Source organism: Fukomys damarensis, unplaced genomic scaffold, assembly GCF_012274545.1.
Source record: "Fukomys damarensis isolate Sample0158 unplaced genomic scaffold, DMR_v1.0_HiC HiC_scaffold_37, whole genome shotgun sequence".
NCBI lineage: Eukaryota > Metazoa > Chordata > Mammalia > Rodentia > Bathyergidae > Fukomys > Fukomys damarensis.
In genome coordinates, this window is record NW_022900949.1 from 7,700,680 (window position 1) to 7,722,956 (window position 22,277).

At 58.9% G+C, this 22,277-nt stretch overlaps 4 protein-coding genes across 15 annotated transcripts in view; 2 read left to right on the forward strand and 2 right to left on the reverse strand.

Moving 5' to 3' along the window:
• The window catches only part of Ranbp3 (RAN binding protein 3), a 51,389-nt gene extending 45,499 nt beyond the window's left edge, over window positions 1-5,890 (forward strand). For 9 of the 12 annotated variants that reach the window (XM_033759808.1, XM_033759806.1, XM_033759810.1 and 6 more), the window contains 8 exons: window positions 183-286; window positions 764-842; window positions 1,557-1,659; window positions 2,057-2,181; window positions 3,461-3,581; window positions 4,587-4,729; window positions 5,547-5,724; window positions 5,808-5,890. In XM_033759808.1, the coding sequence (XP_033615699.1) occupies window positions 183-286; window positions 764-842; window positions 1,557-1,659; window positions 2,057-2,181; window positions 3,461-3,581; window positions 4,587-4,729; window positions 5,547-5,724; window positions 5,808-5,851 (897 nt within the window). In that variant the 3' untranslated portion in view covers window positions 5,852-5,890. The remainder of the gene's footprint in view (window positions 1-182; window positions 287-763; window positions 843-1,556; window positions 1,660-2,056; window positions 2,182-3,460; window positions 3,582-4,586; window positions 4,730-5,546; window positions 5,725-5,807) is intronic. The other 3 variants (XM_010634788.3, XM_010634792.3, XM_010634784.3) reach the window with 1 other exon arrangement.
• A 1,352-nt stretch (window positions 5,891-7,242) lies between these two features.
• On the reverse strand, window positions 7,243-8,805 carry Caps (calcyphosine). The gene is made up of 5 exons (XM_010634783.3): window positions 8,339-8,805; window positions 8,162-8,266; window positions 7,913-8,090; window positions 7,606-7,812; window positions 7,243-7,527 (listed from the first exon to the last, which is right to left on the reverse strand). The coding sequence occupies exons 2-5, from the start codon at window positions 8,242-8,244 to the stop codon at window positions 7,426-7,428; spliced, it is 570 nt and encodes a 189-aa protein (XP_010633085.1). The 5' UTR covers window positions 8,245-8,266; window positions 8,339-8,805; the 3' UTR covers window positions 7,243-7,425.
• Window positions 8,806-11,424: 2,619 nt separating this feature from the next.
• On the reverse strand, window positions 11,425-14,376 carry Vmac (vimentin type intermediate filament associated coiled-coil protein). Its single transcript, XM_010635071.2, has 4 exons — window positions 14,283-14,376; window positions 13,734-13,938; window positions 13,534-13,611; window positions 11,425-12,195 (listed from the first exon to the last, which is right to left on the reverse strand). The coding sequence occupies exons 1-4, from the start codon at window positions 14,374-14,376 to the stop codon at window positions 11,868-11,870; spliced, it is 705 nt and encodes a 234-aa protein (XP_010633373.1). The 3' UTR covers window positions 11,425-11,867.
• Window positions 14,377-14,779: 403 nt separating this feature from the next.
• On the forward strand, window positions 14,780-22,204 carry Ndufa11 (NADH:ubiquinone oxidoreductase subunit A11). The gene is made up of 4 exons (XM_010634794.2): window positions 14,780-14,972; window positions 20,913-21,005; window positions 21,187-21,309; window positions 22,025-22,204. The coding sequence occupies exons 1-4, from the start codon at window positions 14,876-14,878 to the stop codon at window positions 22,135-22,137; spliced, it is 426 nt and encodes a 141-aa protein (XP_010633096.1). The 5' UTR covers window positions 14,780-14,875; the 3' UTR covers window positions 22,138-22,204.
• Window positions 22,205-22,277: the final 73 nt, after the last annotated feature.

Below are 22,277 nucleotides of genomic sequence, written 5' to 3' on the forward strand. Positions count from 1 at the left end.
GCCCCTGCACACACACAAAAAAAAAAAAAAGAGGAAAAAAACTGAAAACTGGTGGCCTGGCTTTGTATGGTGACTATGGAAAGCCCTGTGTGGCACGCTGGCTACCGCCCCTGCCCCTGCACACACAGTGGTGTCACACAGGCCTGGCTTTAGCCGCCCAGGCCCCACCTTTCTGTTTTCAGCTAATGAACGAAAACACTGACATCGCTGATATGGAGAACGCGGGACACCCCAGCTCTGAAACGCCAACCGCGACCAACTATTTCCTCCAGTACATCAGCTCCAGGTGTGTGTCAGGGCCCGGGGCTACCCTCAGCCCTCACTCGGGCCTGGAGCCAGGTCCTTCCTACCCACCCTGGCTACCTTCATCCGGGGCTCTGATGGACCCGAGGCAGGAACGGAGTTTGAGGGGCTGTGCGGCCCAGCCTTGTGGGGATGTCTGTCCTGGACCTCGTGCCCAGAGCGGAGCTGACAGCAGTGTCAGCTCCTACGCCTCCCAGACCTGGAGGGACCCACCAGTGCCTGGGGCCCAGAGGGAAGGTATCCCTGCCTAGGAGACAGTGCTCCTCGCAGGGGCAGAGGTGGAGCACGTGGGCCTCCTGTGTGCCAGGAGGGGCCGAGGGTTCGCTTCTGCTTGGACAGCGTGTGAGGCCAGGTCAGGCGGAGGGAATCCAGGCTGCTCTCTGCCAATTCCTGCCTCCTGCCCACTCTGCCGTTGATGCACCTGCCCGCGGGCCTCTTGCTCATTGCGTCTCCTCTTCAGTGCAGAGAACTCAGCCAACAGTGCCGACACCTCCAGCACCAAGTTTGTGTTTGGCCAGAACATGAGCGAGCGCGTGCTGGTGAGTAGCCCTGTCGGCGCTGTGCTGGGTCGGGCTGTGTGACGTGTGGCTGCCACAGTCTCCTGAAAAGTCAGAGAAAAAAGCCCTGCTCAGATTCTGCTTAAAGATGGGCTGGGCCCTTGGCTTTGGTCGCCTGGGAGGCTACCCAGGTACCACCCCCTGCCGCCTTCACTGAAGCTTCCCCTTGTGGCCATGGCTCCAGGCTGTGGTCTGTGCCTCCCCTCAGGCCACTGTGGTGAATGATGGTGATCAGACCAGCGGGCTGCAGCCCAACAGGGACAGGGCCCCCCTGTTCCTGCTGGCCGGTGTGGCACTGCCTCTTGTGTGGGATGGCAGCATCGGTGTCAGCAGAGGGTACAGCTGCCCACTCGGACCACACTGGCCAGGGCACTGGGCGTACCGAGAGCTGGCCTACCAGGAGGGCTCTGGGAGACCTCGGCCTTCTCTGCTAGATGGAGCGCACGTGCCGCTGCCCGGCCCTGTCTGTTCCCCTCCACCTGTGCCTTGGCCTGCAGCCATCTGGGTGCCTCCGACGCCCCCTCCCCAGGTGTTGGGCGACAGCGCAGCACGGGCAGTGCTCGGGCTCTCGTGTGACCTGCAGGTGGGCTCTGCTGGGATTCGTCCAGCACAGCGCTGAGCAGCAGCACCAGCTCGGGGCTTCCCACCTGCACCACACAAATGCTCCTCCTCTCGTGTGCCTTTGTCTCCCCCCAGAGCCCCCCCAAATTGAATGAGGTCAGCTCAGATACCAACCGGGAAAACGCAGCTACTGAGTCCGGGTCTGAGTCCTCTTCCCAGGAGGCCACCCCCGAGAAAGGTACATCACGGTCAGTGTACCTTGTGGGAGTCGCCGCGGTCAGCTGGGGTGACCAGTGATGAGGGGACCCTGCGTCCATCTGCACCCTGCCCTGGAGCGGTGGTGCTGATGCCCGGCAGCGGCAGCCACGTGGGGACTTAGGGACAGCCTGGGGGCAGTGGTGCTGTGAGCAGGGCTGAGACCTCCACAGAGGCAGATGCGCAGCTGGGGCCGGCTGGCTGTGCGCTCCTCCGTGCTCCCCAGGAGTCCACACGTCGCCTCGCCACGCACCTCATGGGCTGTACATCGCTGGCTTGTCTCTGGGGTCCCCTCCGGATCCCATCGGCCTACCAGGGACAGCAGGTCCCCAGGAGGTGTGCCCTTGCCCCTCCCCAAATCAGTAGTCTGTCCCATTTAGCCAGTACCATTTCAGAGTCCCTGGCCGAGTCGGCGGCCGCCTACACCAAGGCCACGGCGCGGAAGTGTCTGCTGGAGAAGGTGGAGGTCATCACCGGCGAGGAGGCAGAGAGCAATGTGCTGCAGGTGAGGGCTCTGCGCTGGGCCAGCAGCGGGGCCGTGCCCGGTGCCGCCTTCTGGGGACTCAGACAGACCTGTAAGGGACCCCTGCTCCTTTCACCCAGAATGTGCACCTGCATGACTTTGGCACTAGTGTCCCGCATGGCCACGGCGAGGGAGACTCGGGAGGGGCTGCACACTCGCCCTCCTCCCTCCCCCGCGGGGATGCCTGAGTCTGGCCTAAGCCACCCAGGCTGTGGGGTCTGTGAGCACTGCTTTTCCCAATCCATGCTGGCTTTTTTGTTTTGATTTTCGGGAGGGGGGTTGTTTTGAGACAGGGTCTTGCCATGTAGTTCAGGCTGCCTCTGAATTCACTGTGTAGCCCGGGCTGGTCTTGAACTCACAGCGATCCTCTTGCCTCAGCCTCCTGAGTGCTGGGATGACAGGCGTGCACCACTACCTCCGGCATTTTTTTGCTGTAAGGTCTCACTACATAGCCCAGACTGGCCTTGAATTTGCAGTCCTCCTGCTTCAGCCTCCCAAAGTGCCAGGATTACAGGTGTGCACCATCGCCCTTGGCTTCCGCACTGGCTCTCACTTTGTTCATGTTGGGAGGCAGTGACACGGGAGAAATTGCATTTTTTTCTCCCGGGGTCGCACAGTCTCTGTAAGGCGTTTAACATCTTGGTTGAAGGGTGCCACACATGCTATATAGTTCACCCTCTAAAGTGAGCACTTCTGGGGGTTTAGTATGTTTTCAGAATTGCACAACCTTCACCACACTCTAATGCAGAGCATTTGTTCCCTCAAAGCCCCGTCCCCTTGAGCGACAGCCTCCATCCCCTCTCCAGCCCTCACACCCCTGAGTCCGCTCCGTCTCTGGACTCGCCTGTCCCGGGCGTTTCCTGTCCGTGGAGCCCAGGCTGTATCCCCTGTGTCTGGCGTCTCACTGAGCGCGGCGTCCTCAGGGTCCCTGCCGCTGTGGCCTTGTTCCTGTCCTGGCTGCGTGGTGTCCCAGTGTGGGAACTCGTGGCGTGTCCCTCCATCAGCCGACGTGTGACCTGCTGCGGCTCTGCACGTGTTCGGGCAGTCACGATGCCTGTGCTGTGTGGAAGCCCCGTGCTCCACACCCCAGCGGCACAGGGCCTCCCCGACTCCCCTTTCCTGCCTCTTCAGCCGTAGCCCTGCCTGCGGGCGCAAGGTGGCGAGTCTGTGTAGTGCCAGCCCGGTAGCTCAGGTGGCTAGGTGGAGACGCGGGGTGCTGTCCCCAGCAGTGGCTCACCCGCGGCCACCCCATATGTTGTAGATCCAGTGTAAGCTGTTCGTCTTTGACAAGACCTCACAGTCATGGGTGGAGCGAGGCCGGGGGCTGCTCAGACTCAACGACATGGCGTCAACCGACGATGGGACGTTACAGTCGCGACTAGGTGAGCTGCGCGGAGGTGGGAATGGCGGGGGCCTGTGGCAGGGCGGGGTTGTGCTGAGAGCAGATTGGAAATACGATGTGAGCAGGAGCTCTGGCCTGCCTCGGGCACAGGCTGCACCCACAGCGTCGGCCCTCAGCGTGCAGCCCCACACGTAGAGTTTCAGTGGAGGCACAGGCTTGGTGATAGAAAGGGAGGAGTCTCTGAGAAGAGGGAAGTGGTGCGCACTCACAACATGGCACTTTCTGTACGTGATACACGTACAGACAGACTGCTATGCTGACTGTCCCCAGGCGCAGGCCAAGCCCTGGTCCCTGCCCTCTGGCTTCCTTAGGACCAGGGGAGAGTAGGGTCGCTGCTTACAGCTCCTGCCAAGACAGACATGCAAGACTGCCTGCAGGCCGGTACTGTGGAGGGACACGGGATGGCCTTCCCCACGGATGCGGCCCAAAGCTGTCTCCCTTCTGGCCTGGCTGTCCCCTCTGGAACAGGCCTGGACAGGGTTAGAAGTTGTCACCTCACCAGGGGCTCAACGGCCCACCTCAGAGGCTGGGGGGTGAGGGGACAGTGAGGGCAGGGAGGGCACCACTGCAGCGGAACGGACACACGGGTGACGACTGGGTCACCTCAGTCACCACGCAAGACACAGCCTCCACTCGGGGGTATTTGGACATCTCCAAGGGAAGAAAGGGGAAAACCCACAAGGTCCACGAGCTAAGGAGCACAGCAGCCAGACCGGACCCTGCCTGCTTCCTCACCCCTGCTCAGCCCCCAGGATCGGTTCTCAGGCAGTGTGTGGAAAAGCAAGGCCTCTAAGGGAAATGTGGGGCTTCTGTTGGGCCAGAAACCCTCCCCTGGGGACTCACTGTCCTGGCACCCACCGTGTGTGTGGGCAGCTGGGCAGGGCTTCGCGGGCTCAGGTCAGGCTGTGCCTGGGCAGCTGCTGCCCGATGCTGTACAGGTGGGGTGGGTGGGGCAGGCCCAGCTGAGCAGCCTTGCTGGTTGCAGTGATGCGGACCCAGGGAAGCCTACGGCTGATCCTCAACACCAAGCTGTGGGCCCAGATGCAGATCGACAAGGCCAGCGAGAAGAGCATCCGCATCACAGCCATGGACACCGAGGACCAGGGTGTGAAGGTCTTTCTGATTTCGGTGAGCCCCCAGACCAGAAGGGAGTCCGTGCTCTGTATGGCGCTAGCCAGACAGGGCTCCTCGGCACATGGGGCTCACGCTCGGGGTGTGGAGGTGGGGTGGGCTCTCACGGGGGGCAGGAGAGCACGGTCTTTCTTTCCGTTGAGCCCCCAGACCAGAAGGGAGTCCGTGCTCTGTATGGCGCTAGCCAGACAGGGCTCCTCGGCACATGGGGCTCACGCTCGGGGTGTGGAGGTGGGGTGGGCTCTCACGGGGGGCAGGAGAGCGGGTGGGTAGGCCTGTCACCAAGGCACCGGGTGGGGCATGGAATGGAGGTGTCCCCACTGCCAGGTCCCCACGAGGCCTCTGGTGGGCTGGGGAGGTTCGCAGGATGGGGGCGCTGGGAAAAGGGTGGAGCCCCGGCCTGCAGGTGAGTTTGGTCGCTCGTCAAGTAGGATGGGACAGGAAGGCCTCTCACCACTCACCCAAGGTCCCCACCCTGGGAACAGTCCTCTGGCTGTCCCTGTGCCTCTTCCTCCTCCCTGCTGCTTTCTCCTCTCCCCATCCCAGAGAAGCAGTGGGTGCTGGCTGTGGTTGGTGGTACAAACAGCCCTGCATGTGGTCACCTGTGTCCCAAGTCATGTGGAAGGTGATGGTCATGTCGTCCAACACAGACCTCTGTCCCACCTCAGGCCGGCCCTGCCTGGCCCAGTCCCCCGGGACCCTCCCAGCTTTCTGGGTGCCCTTCCAGGGAGGTCAGCAGGTCATGCTTTCATGACCTGGTGGCAGGCAGAGTGTCTGAGCTCCTGCACCGGCTCCTCATGGCCCTGTCCCCTAGGCCAGCTCCAAGGACACGGGCCAGCTGTATGCGGCCCTGCACCACCGAATCCTGGCCCTGCGCAGCCGTGTGGAGCAGGAGCAAGAGGCCCAGGCCCCCGCCCCTGAACCCGGAGCCCCGTCCAATGAGGATGACAGTGATGACGACCTGCTGGCCCCCTCGGGAGCCCCTGGAGCTGGTGAGTGGCTGGCGCTACCCCGAGGGCCCCAGGTGGCCTCCTGTCTGGCTGGTGCGTGGGGTGACACCAGTCTCTCCCCACAGGTGCCAGTGAGGAGGGGGACGGGCAGGTGCCCGGGAGCACATAGCGGAGGTGTCGCTGCACAGAGGCTGCTGCTTTGGTGTCTGTGGCCGTCCACCCTCCCCACGGGCAGCATCAGCTGGGGCGGAACCACAGCCTGGATCCCCACGCCCGTTCCGAAGCAGACTCGGGAACTGCCTGGAAGTGGTTTGGGACCGAGACCTCATCATATTGATGAGCAAAAGAGCGCTCCTCCCCACCCCGAAATGAAATGGCTCATTAGACTTGTCACGGCTTCTCACTGGACCGGAGACCTCGTTTCTTCTGTGTCGAGCCTCCAGGCCTCCCCGCCGTGTGCCCGCCCTCTCTCCCTCCTTCCCGTGGGTCCCCGCCGTACCCCGGGACCTCGAGCGTCAACACTGGGCCCTGGACGCAGTTTACTACTCTCTGGTTCCCGTTTCTCATCTTCTGATGCGGGGGTTTATATTTTACAGATCTTATTTTTTTTTATGTCCAAAGGCTTTGGTTTTGGTTTCTTGGATTATGACGCTTTGGTGTGCTGGGCAGGCATACACCTAGGCCTCCCCTCTGCCCACCCGGTTCCTCCAGGCCGAGTCATGGGCACCGAGGGCTTGGGCTCCATCGGGTGTGCCCCTGGAGAGCGCTCCCAGAAGAAGGTCTTGGGACTTGGAACGTCCCGGGGCCCCTGCCATCTCGCATCCTGTCCCGGTCATGTGACCCGCCTGCGTCCCGCGTGTGTTGGCCACTGCTGGCCCAGCCCTGATGTCATCACCCCCAAACCGTTGTGGGCCTGGGGCTGCTGTGAGAGGCAGAGAGGTCTGCCCAGAGTGACAAGGCCCAGCCCCAGGCAGCAGTGTGACGGGCCTCCTTGGCACGCCGTGCACAGGAGTGGGTGCTGGCTCTGGGCCAGGGCCCAGCAGGAAGGCCGCAGAGGAGTCCCTCATGCGCAGGCCTCCTTGGGACGACAGAAGGAGTGGCCCAGTCCCGCCCTCGGGGCCAAAGAAGAGGCCTCGTCCTCCAGCTGTGCGCTCCACTCCCAGGGCCAGGATGACTCCAGTGGCGACACTGGCACTGCCCAGCCACCAGCGCACCTAGGCCCGGGAGGACACCAGAGGCCACCCAGAAGATCCGGCCACACTTCTGTGCTTTAAGCCTTAGCCAACTAGTGACAAGTAAAACCAGACAATGCCCATGTGTTTCGGAACATTTATGTAAGATTGTCATATGAAATGTATTTGGGAACTACATTAAAACTTTTAACTAAAATCCTGGCCTCCTGCATGCCCCAGGGGCCTCAGGAAGCCAAGGGCCTGGCCAGGACCATCTCCACCTCCCAAGGTGCAGGCCCCCAGCAGCCGGGGCTACCCCTGGTGAGCCCCCCAGGCCAGCCCGCATGGCTCTGCCCAGACCTGACCTCCACCTGGCTCCTGGGGGCCTTCGGGGGCTGGGAGGGGAGGGCCGGGGGATACCACTATCCCTGGGGCCCTGAGCCGGAGACCTGGTCTGGCTGGTTCTTCGGCCCTGCTGCCCAGCCCCTCCTTCCTGCTGTGTGCCCTCTGGGCTCTGCCCTGGGTCACCTAGCCAGGTTAGGAGGGACCTGGGGGGCTCCTGGAACGCTCCTCAGAGCTTCCAGGCGCTGGTCACCATGGCCACGAACTCCTCATCTGTGTCCACAGAGGCGCTGAGCCCGCTGTAGTAGTCCTGGAACTCCGCTAGGGTGACCTGCGGGGCACGGGGGCTGTGAGGGGAGCCAGGCTCGGCCGCCGCCTTTGGAGGGCCCCCCGTGCGTGCGACACTCACCTGCCCGTCCTTGTCACTGGCGTCAAAGTTGTCAAGGAAGCGCCGCAGCACCTCCTCCTCTGTCCACTCCCCACTGCACACCTTGGGGTGGCTGCGGCCGCTGTACACCCCACGGAGGTCGTCCACAGTCACCACACCGTCCCCGCTGCGGTCCAGCTTGGCAAAGGCAGCCGCGATGATGGCTTCCCGGGCCTGGGACATGGGGGGCTGGGGCCAGAGCAGAGGTGTTGGCTCAGCAGGCGCCTCCCACCTCGGGCAGGCTCCCCCCACCGGCCCGCGTCCCAGAGCCCCCCCAGGGCAGCCTCACCCTCAGTGCCCGCAGGAACTCCTGCAGGTCCAGCGTCCCACTGCCATCGCGGTCCCAGCGCCTGCACACGGCCTCCGCCTCTGCCAGCTCCAGCGACAGCCCCAGCTCGGCCAGGCCCCGCTGCAGCTCCACTGCGTCCAGGGACCGGCTGCCATCCCGGTCCAGGCGGCGGAAGAACCTGCAGGAGAGGGCACATTGGATGGCGTCTGTGGGTGCTGGAGTCTGGGAGACGTGAGGAGGGCCCCTCACCTGGCCAGGCTCTGGATGCCTGAGGCCCCCCGGGCCAGACACTGCACCCGTAGCTTCTCCATGGTGGCATCCACGGCGTCCATGCTGGGCCGGCTCTCTGGGCAGCTGGAGGGTGAGAGTCACAGGGTGACCTTGGCCAGCCAGGCACAGAGCCAGGTGCCGCCCCTGCCCACTCACCTGGCCTGTGTCTGTCCCTGGTCTGCAGACTGCCCCTCCTTAGCTTTGTGTCCTGTTGCTAAGGGAGGTTGCTAAGGGAGGCGGCCTTGGAGACTGGGAGGGGCCCAGTTTAACTCTCGCTGTGCCAGGCTGAGAGGGACCTGCTTGCTCCCTTCCACCCACAGGCCTTGGGCAGAGCTGGGTCTACCCTGCCTTGTGGCCTGGCAGGGAGCAGCCTCCTGGAGGTAGTGAGGCCTGCGCGACTGCCATGGGACCCAGGGCAGGTGCCTTCCCCTCTCTGTGCTTCATGGGTTGGTGGCTCAGAAGAGCTCCAGGCACCGCGGGTCCTTGTACCCCCCCAGACCCCCGGCCCAGACCCATGTGCAGTGGGGAGAGAGGTTGTCAGCCCATGAATGAGTACCAGTCCAGAACCCAGCCAGATTCGAGAGACCTCAGGACAGTCACTGTGACAAAGCTGTTTCCGGTAGATTTAGGAGCCAGCCACAGTGTTTTTGTCAGTGCAGATTTTTTGTTGATTGCTTTTCAGCCCCCAGACACGGCTTGCCCGGGCTCTGAGTGGAGAAAACAGCCCTGAACCCTGACATAGCCGAGAGAAAGCAAGGCCACCGTCATGAAGGCCTTTGGTGGAGAGGTGACGTGAGGCATCTCCCAGGACTTCAGACCAGGCCTGGCTCGCTTGGTGACATGCACGAGGGCCTGTCTGGGAGAAGCTGGGGACACCAAAGGCCTCTGGAAATGTGCATGCTCCCGTCCTCACGTCGTCAGGAGATACCTTTGGGCCGAGATCAGCCCCGAGATTACAAGCGAGCCGGCGCCGGGAGTCCGCGGGTTCTGAGAAACCCCAGTGACATTTCAGTGCACACATTCCGATGGCTTGTAGCAACCCAACATTCTCGGAGTCCGCAGAGAAATGCTTCATTGTTTGGTTTTGGGTTTTGCTTTGTTTTGTTTGCGGTGCCAGGAGGGAACCCAGGGCCTCCCGCTGGCCAGGCGAGTGCTCACCACCGAGCGGCACCCCCAGCCCTGCTGCGGTTTTGTAACCAGTGTCAAATGCGTCCATTTTTCTTTTTCTGTGGAAAAATGTAAACTATGACTGGGGTTTGGCTCAGTGGTAGAGCACTTCCCTAGCATGTGTGAAGCTCTGATTTGAGTCCCCAGCACCACCAAGACAAAAAGACTGAATAATATAAAATACAGTCACAATGTTTTGTTTTGTTTCATTTGCAGTACTGGGGATGAAACCTAGGGGCTACACCGAGCTACATCCCCGGCCCTTTTGTGTATTTTTTTGACACAAGGCCTCACTAAGTTGTCCCAGCTGGACTAGTACCAATGATCCCCCTGTCTCAGCCTCCTGAGTGCTGGGATTACAGTTGTGTACCACCTGGCCAGGCCGGGCTCTTTTGAAACAGGTGCTAGGGTGGGTGTGTAGCTCAGTGCTATATGCGCTTGCCTACCATGTGTGAAGTAAGTGCTGGGTTCTATTTTTTGCTGGATTGCAAAAAATAAGTAAAGCTGGACATGGTGCCACAAGTCTATAATCTCTGCACTCAGGAGGCTGAGGCAGGAGGATCTCCACAAGTTCAAGGCCAGAATAGTGAGCTCAAGACCAGCCTGAGATATAGTGAGACCGTCTCAAAAAGAAAAAAAAAAAAAATTCAATAATCACCCTATAAAACTACAAGCAGCCCTAGATTGCCAGATCTGGAGAATTATTTTACCTCTCTAAGCCTCCCTCGGTTTCTCCAGGCATCAAGCCAGTGATGCCATGTCTATCAGTAGCTTCAAAGACTCCACACAACAGTGTATATAGCCGGTGGGGGCCAGGAGTGGCACTACGCCTGCCTGGCAAAGGCAGGGTCCCAAGTTGGATCCCCAGTGCCCCTCCCAAAAACTTTATATAGCCGGCCTGGCACCCATATCCTAGACGATCTCGTGTCTCCCAAGGCGCAGCACAGACCACAAACAACACCCAGGGCCACCATGCCAGCCCCCACACCAGGAAGAAAGGAGGACCCAGGTCAAGAAATGGTGTGGTTTATTCTCAGGCACAGACAGGCCCCAGCTTGCCATCCCTCTATACAAAGAACCCCTTTTATTCATCTGCAGGAGAGAACAGGATCATTGTCACTGCTCTGAGGGGTCACTGTGAGATGCCAGGCTGCGAGATGGCACCATCCCGAGGGCTCTTTCCGGCTGAAGTAGATGCTGCCCCTGGGCAGATCCTGGCCATCAACCAGGCTGGGCATATGTCTGTCTCTGGCCTGATAAAAAGCAAAATGCCTTCACTGTCTTGGACCAGGGAAGGCAACATAGAAACAAGGAATTCAAAAATAGATTCTCTATAAAAACAGCTGCTTGCTACCAAAAGGCAGACACCCTAGAGGAACGGGGCCCCCTGGATTCCTTTGGGCCCACAGACCCCATCCTATTCCTTCAGGGGCTCCTGGGGAATATAAGGCACTGGTGACAGGGACCAAGAGAGACAAAAATCTCTGCCCTCAAGAGGTTACTTTCCAGATAAGATGCAAAGAATTCTATAAAGAAAATAGAATTATGGGAGTGGGGTGGGGAGGAGGAATTATAGCAAGTAAAGTGGTCAGAGGTGATTTCTGACAAAAGAGGCATTTGAGCAGAGATCTGAAAATTATGTGGGAACCGGGGTTGGGGGAGCCAGTGCAAAGACCCTGGGGCAGGATGCTACCAGGAAAAGGTTAAGGGCTGAGTGCTTTTTCCTGGTCAGTCTGGCAGCCAGCATCCCTCACCAGCCTGATCTTTTGGGGGATTAAGGGTTGAGGGAAGAACAGAGTTACAGAATATAGATGTAGGTTTAAAAAATGTATCTTCATATAACTAATGCAAAAAGGCATGTGGTTTGATGCTCCCCATTGTGATCTGGGCTACAAAAAAGTAAGAAAAAGCTTTAGCCCTGGAATATGGGATGGTCCAGAAAGACCAAGAATCAAGACAAGGGCTGGGCGTGTCATCCCAGCACTTAGGAGGCTGAAGCAGGAGTTTCTCCATGAGTTTAAAGCCAGCCTGGGCTACAAAGTGAGTTCAAAGCCACCTGAACTACATAACAAGACTCTTACCTCAAAAAGCAACAACAACAACAACAACAACAAATCGAGACAAAAGGGGAAAGAAGAGAGAAGCTCAAATCCTGTGGGACCTGATGCCACCGGCCCCCACCAGAGTTCTGAGGTGCAGGGAGAAGGGAGCTCACACACACCCTGGCTAATGTGGGGGCCCTGCCTGGACTCGGATCAGGCAAAGCCAGCCCGGTCTCAAGCCAGAATCCAGATTTAGCTAAAGTACGGTCAGCTTTTCAACAAGAGCGATGGATTCAAAGTTCCATTTTCTTTGTAACTTGTGTGAGCTAAACATCTGCATGTGGCCTGCTTGAAAACGTGGCCTTTTTAGCTTCTTCTGTTGCTTAGCCAGGATCCTGCCTCTGCCCTGCAGTCCCCCGGGGGAGGAAGTCCCCAAGGCACCGTCTGTGTTGGCTCTGGCATCCCTGCTCCAGGGCTCACACTGTGGTCCCAAACACAGCAGGCTGGAGGTGACCCTCATCCTGCTCTTCCTCCTCCTCCACAGTGCTGTTGGCGAGGGGCGGCCCAGGCCCACCAGGAAGCAGGTGGCCAGGTGCACTGTCCGGCAAGGGCCCCAGACGCTCAGCCTCAGCCAGGGCAGTCAGCAGTGCGGCCAAGGGTGGCCGCCGGTGACAAATGTCCTGCAGCAGCTCGGCTCGGGGCCACAGCTGCCCAATGAGCTCATCTCTCTGGCGCACAGCAGCCTGCAGGCTGTGGACAGCGGCCTCGGAGGTCAGGAGTTGCTCCTGGAGAGCTGAGATCTCACTGGCAAGAAAGCAAAACAGGGAAGTTACGGTACTGGGCGGCTCCTCCCTGCTCCTGACCTTCCTGAGGTGCCCATCACTGCAGGATAGAAGTCCAGGTTCCCCCCACCACAGCCTCAAGGCCACCTGTTGTTATGGGCTGTGTCTCCCCGACATTCCTACTCTGTAACCCTAACCTCTTCCTCCCCTAGGGGATGGTATATGGAGATGGAGCCTGTGGGAGGTAATCAGCACAGACCAGGTTGGTTTTGGGGGGATTTTTTAGAGACAGGGTCTCACTAGGTAGTTGAGACTGACCTGGAACTCACTATGTAGCCCAGGCTGGTCTCGAACTCACAGCGATCCTCCTGCCTCAGCCTCCTGAGTGCTGGGATGACAGGCGTGCACCACCACACCTGGCCAGCGGACCAGGTTGTGAAGGTGGGGCCCCCAGACGGGATCAGTGTCCTTTTTCGCTTCTGTTGCTTAACCAGGATCCTGCCTCTGCCCTGCAGTCCCCCAGGGGAGGAAGTCCCGAAGGGACTGTCTGTGGTGGCTCCGGCATCTGTGCTACAGGGCTCACACTGTGGTCCCAAACACAGCAGTCTGGAGGTGACCCTCGGCGGCGGCGGAGTCCTCCTCCTCCATGCCACAGTAACTCTTCAAAAGTGCTGATATTCACACGGTGCCATGGATCATGTCTGCAATCCCAGCACTTTGGGAGGCTAAGGGCAGGCAGATGCCAAGTTCCAGCTCTGCCTGGGGAACTTAGCTACTTTGCAAGACCTTGTCTCAAAAAAAAAAAAAAAAAAAAAAGGAAAGAAAGAAAAAGAAGGCTGGGCTGCAGCTTAGTGCAAAGGCCCTGGGTTCTATCCCAGTTTTTCCCCACTCTCCCCATGGCTCCCAATGCCTACATCCGGCGTCGTAGGCCCTGCACCACTCCGGGCCAGCTCATTTCCCGTCTGAAGTTAGAAATCGGCACTCACGTCCTTTCACTGAACTTTACACACTTTGACCAAATCGCTTTCTCGTACCGGTCTTCAGTCCCCCCAGCAGTCGGCCCTGGGTTCTATCCCAGTTTTTCCCCACTCTCCCCATGGCTCCCAATGCCTACATCCGGCGTCGTAGGCCCTGCACCACTCCGGGCCAGCTCATTTCCCGTCTGAAGTTAGAAATCGGCACTCACGTCCTTTCACTGAACTTTACACACTTTGACCAAATCGCTTTCTCGTACCGGTCTTCAGTCCCCCCAGCAGTCGGCACCGAGAAGGCACACGCAGTGCCCCGCCCTTCCTCCCTTTCCCGTCTCGGCTCCGCCTCCTCCCACCTCCTGGACTCCACCTGGCAGCCCGGGCCTCACCCGTCCTTGGCGCGGCCCAGCTCGTCCAGGGCGGTGCGCAGCTGCTGGTCGTGACGGAAATCGCTTTCTCGTACCGGTCTTCAGTCCCCCCAGCAGTCGGCACCGAGAAGGCACACGCAGTGCCCCGCCCTTCCTCCCTTTCCCGTCTCGGCTCCGCCTCCTCCCACCTCCTGGACTCCACCTGGCAGCCCGGGCCTCACCCGTCCTTGGCGCGGCCCAGCTCGTCCAGGGCGGTGCGCAGCTGCTGGTCGTGACGGGTGACGGACGCCCGGAACAGGCAAGGCCCCACCTTCGGGACCGCCCCTGCCCACGAGAACGCGGCTCCATTGGTTGCAGTCCCTGCTGGGCCCCGCCCCAGAGCTGGGCTGTGCGCTTTCTTGAAACTCCGCCCTAAACTCGGGCTAACTGCAAGATTGGACAATATCTTGACAGACCACGCCCCCTTTGGATTTAACGCTCCGGCGGCTAGCTCTTCTCGGGCTCTCGCAACGGAATTAGTCACACCTTCCAGATGACCCCGCCTTACATAGAAACAAACACCAGGATTGGCCGGGACCTCTGGGAACAACAAGCCTGACCACGCTCACCGAGAAGAGTGGCTGGCCTCTTGAATCTACACGATTGGCCACATCCCTGTCAGGGGTAGTCCGAAGTATGGCCACGCCCCTTGGACAAATTACGGCCCCTGATTGCTTAAATGCCTGTCAATTCAGACCACGCCCCCAAGCCCAGAGTTTACTTTATCTGACCCTGGGGTTGGACCAGCGGCAGGTTGGGGATGGACTTCGTCCCCTGGGACTGGTCACTGCCCCTGATTCTAGCCACACCGCAGAGTAGTGGCATGGTTTCTAACTCCAGTTTGGGAACGGGCCATGAAGCAGGACCATGCCCCTTACAGATTACGGCTGTAAAAGTGGCTGCATCCTTCCAGGCCCCACCCACGACGTTGTCCCGCTCCTTTCAAATGAAGTCTTGCCTCGCGCCTCACCCTACGCATGAGAATTGGCCCGGCTGGCATCCGTCAGTCATCTTTAGTAATCAAACTATCCCTAGCTCGACCTTTCTGAGCTGGGACTAGCGAAACCTGTCTTCGCCGATCGAGGCGAGCCTCGGTTTCTCCTTCCAGGAATCAGCGACTCCCTTCTCCAGGCCCTTCCCAGAGCCTCCGCCTGACCCGTGTCCTTTGTCCGCGGGGCTCAATAAAGTTGCGCGCTTGTTGCCGGCCCGTCGGTCTCGGCGGCTGCGCGCGCCGTCTCGGAAGTCTCGCGAGAGTCAGCGGCGGGCTGCCCTTGGGAGCGCGGTTCTGGTGGGACCCGCGGTGCGGGGTTTGGGCTGAGCGGCCATGGCCAGGAGGCTCCTCCGTCAGTACACGGACATCCCAGACGGCACCGACTGCCACCGCAAGGCCTACGCCAGCACGGCTATCAGCACCAGTGTCGGTGAGCGCCGGCCGGACTCAGCGCGAAGGGCAGTGCCCGTGGGGTCCGTGGCGGGGTGGCGCGTGGTCGTAATCTGAGGGTCTGGAAGGCCGCGGGGTCTCGGATGTCCCTGGGTTCGGGGGCCTGGGCGAGGCGTGGAGGCAGTGGTTTGGGTGAAGAGCCGTCGCCAGACTCCAGGGCAGTCGTACGCTGTGAGGCCGGGTCGGTGCCGTGGGCCCTGTGGGACTTTGCAATGGGATAATTTTGCTGCTCCTTGGGGAATCACTGTGAGGCGCCTGGAGAGGGTCTAGGCAGGTTCGAGAGCTTCGAGGTGTGAATAGGTCTTCCTAGGGCCAAAGGGTGCTGGGTGGTCGAGGATATTTTATTTTGCCCACCCGCAGGTTCCTGGATTAGGTGGGTCAGGACCTCCTAGGACACCCCGGGGGAAGAGGGTTGTGAGGGAACCCACAGCTCCGGCATTCTCCCGCGGGGGGGACCCCAGAGTCTCCCCCTTCCGGTCTCAGAGTGTTTCACAGGCATGGTTCCCTTGAATGCTCCATTCCACGGAAGTAAAGGGGATGCCTTGGTTTGGGGGGTTGTTGTTTGTTGTGATTTTGGTTTATTTGGAGGTGGTAGGTTGTTTGTCTTTGCGCTACTGGACATTGAACTCAGGGCCTTGGCACTGAGCTACGTCCCCAGCTAAGTCCCCTTTTTATTTTTTATTTTGAGGCAGGGTCTCACTAAGTCACTAAGTGGTCCAGGCTGGGCTCTCATTTGAGATCTTTCTGCCTCAGCCTCCCGGAGTACTGGGATTCCAGGTGTTGCCACCATGCCCATCTAGAAAGGATAGTTTAGCCACCTCCGTATCTCCAGCTGAAAGGGGTTAGGCAGAAATAGCGACTTCTCTGGGAGGTATCTGATAGCGACTGCTACCGTTTTCTCCATTGTTAGTAAGATTGGCATCTTCTCTTAGCTGGGACTGAAGGGCAGAGGAACTGTGCATCGGCTGCTCCTGAGTCATGTGGATCGGGGCTCCTGACCTGTCTTTGAGGTCTTGGGCCAGGGCTGTTCCCTCAGAGAACTGATGGAGGGTCTTCAGGAGACTCTGCTGAGGACGCTGGGGTTAATGCTGAGTCGCTGCGAGAGTCTGGGGTGAGAAGGGAGCATCCTTGTGTCTCTCTGGAGAGCACCTCAGGCACCCTGGAAGGCTGACTAGTATTGGGGCAGCAGAAGCGGAGGTGTCACTGTAGGAGAAGTTATTCTGCCGTTTGTTTCGTTGTTTGCAGTGCTGACTATTGGACCCTGTACAGCACAGCCCCTGTCTTTTTTTTTTTTTTTTCTTTGAGACAGGGTCTCACTAGGTAGCTGAGACTGACCTGGAACTCACTATGTAGCCCAGGCTGGTCTCAAACTCACAGCCATCCTCCTGCCTCAGCCTCCCGAGTGCTGGGATCACAGGTGTGCGCCACCGTGCCCAGCTTGTCTCTTATTTTTTCAGCCCAAGTGTCAGTAAGTTGCCAAGGCTGACCCGGGCCTCCTGTCTCAGCCTCCTGAGTACCAGTGACTGCAGGCACACTCAGATCCCTGGCAGACTCTTGAGGGTATCTGACATTAGAGAACGTCTGGCAAAACTTTTCAGGGACCACGATCGTGTTCAGGGCAGATGGAGGCAGGAGCCTCCTGAGGTATTTAGGGACTTTGCAGTTTTTGAAGGGGGTTATTTTGTTGTAACGGGGAATCCAGGGCCTGCACGTGCTAGGCCAGTGCTCCACGGCAGCCCTGGTCCTTCAGGGAGATCTGTGAGGCAGGCGGCTGGGAGGGAGCTGCTGCCTGACCCTCGGTGTGGAGTTGGAGTGAGAGCGTGGGCTGTGCTCGGAGTGTGCACCACCGTGGGGGCGGCGGGCGCATCAGGTGGGGAGCCAGTGTCGGGTGGGGAGGTCTCTGCAGAGCCTCGAGAGGCTAGGTAAGGGAACCCTTGCCAGCGGAGGAGTCGCTGAGGAGCTCAGATTTGGGGTGATCCTTGGTCTGTTTGCCAGTGGCCCTCCCCTTGCTGCCCACCCCCTGATTCCCTGCCCTCCTCCTGGGGGAAGCACTTCCTTCATGCCGGCTTCCCTGGATGGGAGCCCTGGCCCTCAGGGAACCTCTGCCTCCCGAAGAAGCTGGGCCCTGTGGTCACAGGGTTCCTATGGGTGGATGATGGGCACCTTGGGGCACACTGGATGGATGGGTGGTTGGACGGATGGGTTTATCTTTAGAGCTCCGGAACTTTGTGTCTTGTGGGCCCATGGTCACTCACTGTGTTTGCTTTGTGGGAGCTGGGAGGAGCGCTGCACTTTAGATCACTATGCCCAGGCCTAATTTGTGTCCCCCATGGGTGAGGCAGGGCCCAGTGGGATTAGGACAGCGAGGCCTGGCCAAGAAAACTGTCTTCTTCCCCACCCATTCGCCAGAAAAACATCCAGCGTAATGTCCTGCAGACCTTAGCTACTCTCCTGGCTCAGTTGCAGACCAGCCCTTTTGACCTCCCCTGCACTTCCCTTATCTCTACCACTATGAATAAACCCTCAGCCATCTGCTTGGTGGTCTTTTCCTCCCATCAGGAGTTAGAGCCCCACCTGGCCCCTCCTATACCCTATTATATCTCTTTGTCTTTTTTTTTTTTTTTTTTTTTTTTTTTACTTGGCCCTTGCGAGGCAGGTGCCAGAACGACTGAGCTAAATCCCTGGACCTTCTTTGTCTTTTTAAATCGTTCACCATCCTTTCCCACTCCTTGAACCCTTCAGCCACTCAGGCTGTGGCAGTTTTGTCTTAGCAAAAGAGAAAGTATTCATTACATTTAATTCTAGTGTACTTTTTCTAAATTTCTTTCTCAGAAACAGTCACAAGAGCCAGGTGGTGATACACACCTGTAATCCTAGCAGTCAGGAGGCTGAGGCAGGAGGGTCACCTTAAGTTTGAGGCCAGGCTGGACTACATAGTAAGACCCTGTCTCCAAAAAAAGAGTCATAAAGACAGAACTGTCCATTTTATGAAAATTGCAGATTAATGAAACCATATGGTAGGGCCTGAGATTTAGCTCAGTGGTGCCGCTGCCTGCCTCATAAATAGAAGGTCCTGAGTTCGATCCCCAGTACCAAAAAACCAAACGTGGTGTCAATAAGCGCCTTGCCATGTTTAGAGCTTGCTACAGCGTAGACATCCGGCTTCTCGGTCCTCCGTCAGCTGCAGTAGCTCCGTGTCTCTCACTGTATATCTCAGTATATCCAGTTTCTTTTCCTACTGAAGAGAAATTTTGATATAGGACAGGCAGTGATCTAACATTAGGCATGTCATTTCTCAAACTCCATGGAAAAGGAAGATACTTAAGCATTGTAATATAAAGACACAGTTTAGCTAGGCATGGTGGCTCACTTCTGTGGTCCCAGCACTGGGGAGGCTGAGGCAGGAAGATTGCTGTATGAAGCCAACCTGGGCTAAATAGTTAGTTCAAGGCCAGCCTGAACTCTGAACTGCATGGTGAGACCCTGTGTCAAAAAACAAAACAAAACAAAAACAAAAACAAAGACGCAGGCTTTGAAATGGTATAGATAGGCAGTAGTTGTCATGAATCGGAGAAGCCAGGGGGTTGGGCTGCCTAAGACAGAGAAATAAGGCTGTGGCTATGACAAGGTTTTGACCTGAGATTGGCATCAGTTCTCACCTTGGTGACAGTGTTCTGTTTTGGTGTTTTGTCTTTGGTGTTTTGAGACAGGGTCTCACTGTGTAGTTGAGACTGACCTGGAACTCACTATGTAGCCCAGGCTGGTCTCGAACTCACAGTGATCTTCCTGCCTCAGCCTCCCAGGTGTTGGGATTACAGGTGTGCACTACCACGCCTGACTTGTTTGTTGTTTTTTGAGACAGGGTCTCCTTATGTACTTTCAGCTGTCCTTGAACTTACTATGTAGCACAAGCTGGCTTTGAACTCATGGAGATCCTCCTGCCTCAGCCTCCCAGGTGCTGGGATTACAGGCGTGCATCATCACTCCTGGCATTGGTGATTTTTTTTGTGTGGTAAATGTTAGTGTAGTCTTAAAAATATCATTCCCTTTTGAAACCTGAAATTGGACACAGTCACTTGCAGGCTAAAATATATGTATTACACACACACACACACACACACACACACACACACATTTTTCCTGCCACATGTTCATTACAGAACATCCCTGTCTTAGAAACACCCAAGCTGGCCAGGCGCGGTGGTACAAACCTGGAATCCCCACACTCTGGGAGGCTGAGGCAAGATGATTGCTAGTTTAGCAACTGGGCAGCTCAGCGAGACCCCTTCTCAAAATAAAAAAGTGCTGAGATATAGCTCAGTATGAAAACCCTGGGTTCCATCCGTACAGAAAGAGAAAAAACAAAGCAAAACAAAACAAACCCACTTCAGCAGGGAGTAGATACTAATCACCAGTTGTCAGTACTGTGGGTTGACTTGAAACCAAGTGAGACGCCAAGGAGCCCTCAGGGTTTGGGTGCACTGTAACCGCGATCACAGTCAGGGCAGAAACCAGAGCTAATTCAAGAGACCTGCACGGCACCAGACTGTAGCGGCAACCTCAGGCTGCAGGAAATGATGTCAGCAGTGAGTACTGATGACTCAGTGAAGGAGCGATGGTCGTGGGGAAGCTGAGGGGCTGCAGAGCCCGTGTGCTGGGGTGGGAGCTCCTCCCCCGGGTGGCTGCTGGGCTGTCGGTGGCCCTCGGGGTAGTCAGAGTCCTGGCTGGGGGTCCGGGAGGCACCGTCAGTAAGGTTCACCCCAGCGCCCACCCTGACCAGGGCCCAGCGCACTCATTGAATTGGGAATGGGGAGGTGGTTATCAGACCCTGTGCCCATCCAGCCCTGGATCTGTACCCACTGGGTCCTGCACGGGCCGAGTGTCATTCTCATGAAGGACCCCAAACCAGGCACGTGGTGGCTCATGTGCACCTGTGATCCCATCAGCCTGCAGTCTGGTGGGAGGGTTCTCCCAAGTCTGAGTTTTGTCTGGGCAACTTAGCGAAAACCAGTCTCGGGGTGCGTTAGGGTGGGGGTGGAGGATATAGTCAGTAGGTTTGATCCCCAGTAATGGGGGGAAAAGAAATTGTTACCGGCTGGGGTTCCTGTAAGCCTAGTTATGACTGAGGATGGGCTGGGGGGACCCTGGGTCCTCCCCAGCACCCAGCACCATCCACCAAGGCCAAACGGGGACCCTGCGTTTGAAGAGACAAGTTCCACAGCTCAAGCAGGGTGATGGTGCATTTCCACAATCCCAGCACTCTGGGAGGCTGAGGCAAGAGGATCTCAAGTTCAAGCTCAGCCTAGGCAAAATTCTGGGATGTAGCTCCCTGCCAAGTCCTTAGGTTCATTCTCCAGAACCGCAGAGAAAGATCACAGCTGTTTGTGGTCAGACCTTTTCTTACACACCTGGGCCTTGGTCTCTCGTTGTGCAGCAGGGCGCTGTCTTGACCCCTTAGGGCCGCCCCAGCATCTCTTCCACTGCCAGGTGTGCGGGCGTGGAATCGGAGCCCCGGGTCAGGTGGGGAGGGCACCTCAGACGATCACAGGGTGCAGTGCACTGGGCTGGGGCCTGATCCTGTGACCCGGCCGGCTGCCAGCTGGCTGTGTTGGATGATGTTGGGGCCACTCACCTGCCTCGCAGGGCCCTGAAGATGAGGTGCCGGCCTTCTGTGTTGTCGGGTGTGCAGGCCCGAGAGGCCTCCGCAGAGGCGCCTGAGGTGGGGAGGGAGCCCGTGTCCGGCCGCGCAGTATCCACTGCCGGGAGGGTGGGGCCCGAGGGGACAGCAGCCCAGGGTTGCCCCTGCCTGGGGCCCGTGTGTCAGAGCCAGTGGCGGGCAGTGCGGTGAGGGAGACGGCAGACAGAAGCACGGCTTCGTGAGACTGGGACCTGAGCAGCCGCTGTCCCCTCTGTCCCCCAGGCCTGGTTGCGTCCGGCTACAGCCTCATACACAGGCCCCCGGCCTCTGTCCTCGAAGGTGTGGCCAGGGCCGGAAGGTACACATTTACCGCAGGTGAGCCGGGGCCCTTCGCTCGTCCCAGACCTGGGTGCGTGTTCTCCAGCCACCACTTCTCCCTCAGTCCCCGCCAGCGTCCACAGTCCAAGCTGCCGGGACACAGGGCGTCATGAGGGATGGGCACTGGGCAGGGTCCCGGGAAGCTGCCCCTGACCCAACACCCTCCATGGACTTGCAGCCGCCATCGGGGCTGTGTTTGGCCTGACCTCTTGCGTCAGTGCCAAGGTCCGAGAGAAGCCCGAAGACCCCCTGAACTACTTCCTTGGAGGCTGTGCCGGGGGCCTGGTGCTGGGAGCGCGCAGTGAGTGCCCACCTGCCCCTTCTCCCTCTCCGCTCTACCCCGACAGCAGGGAAGGCACAGTGCCTCTCAGCACAGCCCACAGGGCACTGCACCCTCCCTCTGCCTCCCTGCTACCCCTCTGCCCTCTGCCCTTCATCGTGCCCCAGGGCCTTTGCACACACTGTGCCCTCCACCTGGAGTGCACTCCCCCAGGTGTCAGCACAGCTCCCTCGTCCAGTCTCTGCACATCGTGTCAGAGGATGCAGGCCACTGGCTGTCCCCAGCTCTGGTCTCGAGGGCACAGAGATGCTGCTCCCTGCAAAGCCACTTGTCTCCCAGTGCCCCAAAGTATGCAGTGTCCAGGGTCACTGCAGGCTTTCACAGCAGCAGCGGGCACAGCGTGGTCAGGGGCAGGAGCCTGGGGAACCTGCACTTCCGGCCCCTGTCCCCAGCAGGCCTGGAAGGGTGTAACATGCCGCCCCCAGCTGGGGCGAGCAGGAGGGAGGCTGAGGTGCCACAGTGGCCTATCCCGGACTGGAGCCAGGTGGTGCAGGGCAGGGTGAGGAGCCCAGACACGCCCTGCTGGCGTGCCTCAGTTTCCCTGTCTCTAAAGCCCAGCGGCAGTTTGAACAACACACTCTGCCCTGAAGCGCAGCTCTGCCGGGTGGGCCGTGTTTGGGATGGGGCCCTGGGGGTGAGGGGCCCCGCCCCACGTGCTGACCCCATCCGTCCGCAGTGCACAACTACGGGATCGCCGCGGGTGGCTGCATGTACATGGGCACGACGGCCGCCCTGGTCAAGATGGGCCAGCTGGAGGGATGGCAGCTGTTTCCCGACGCCAAGGTGTAGCCCTGCCGCCTCCGCCTCGCCTCCGGACCAGACTGCCTGGAAATAAACCCTGTGTATATGTGTGACAGCGGCCCAGAGTGCTCCGTGCCGGCCACACGGCCGCCCACAGGGAGGCCAGGGTGGCTGGGAGGAGCGGGAGG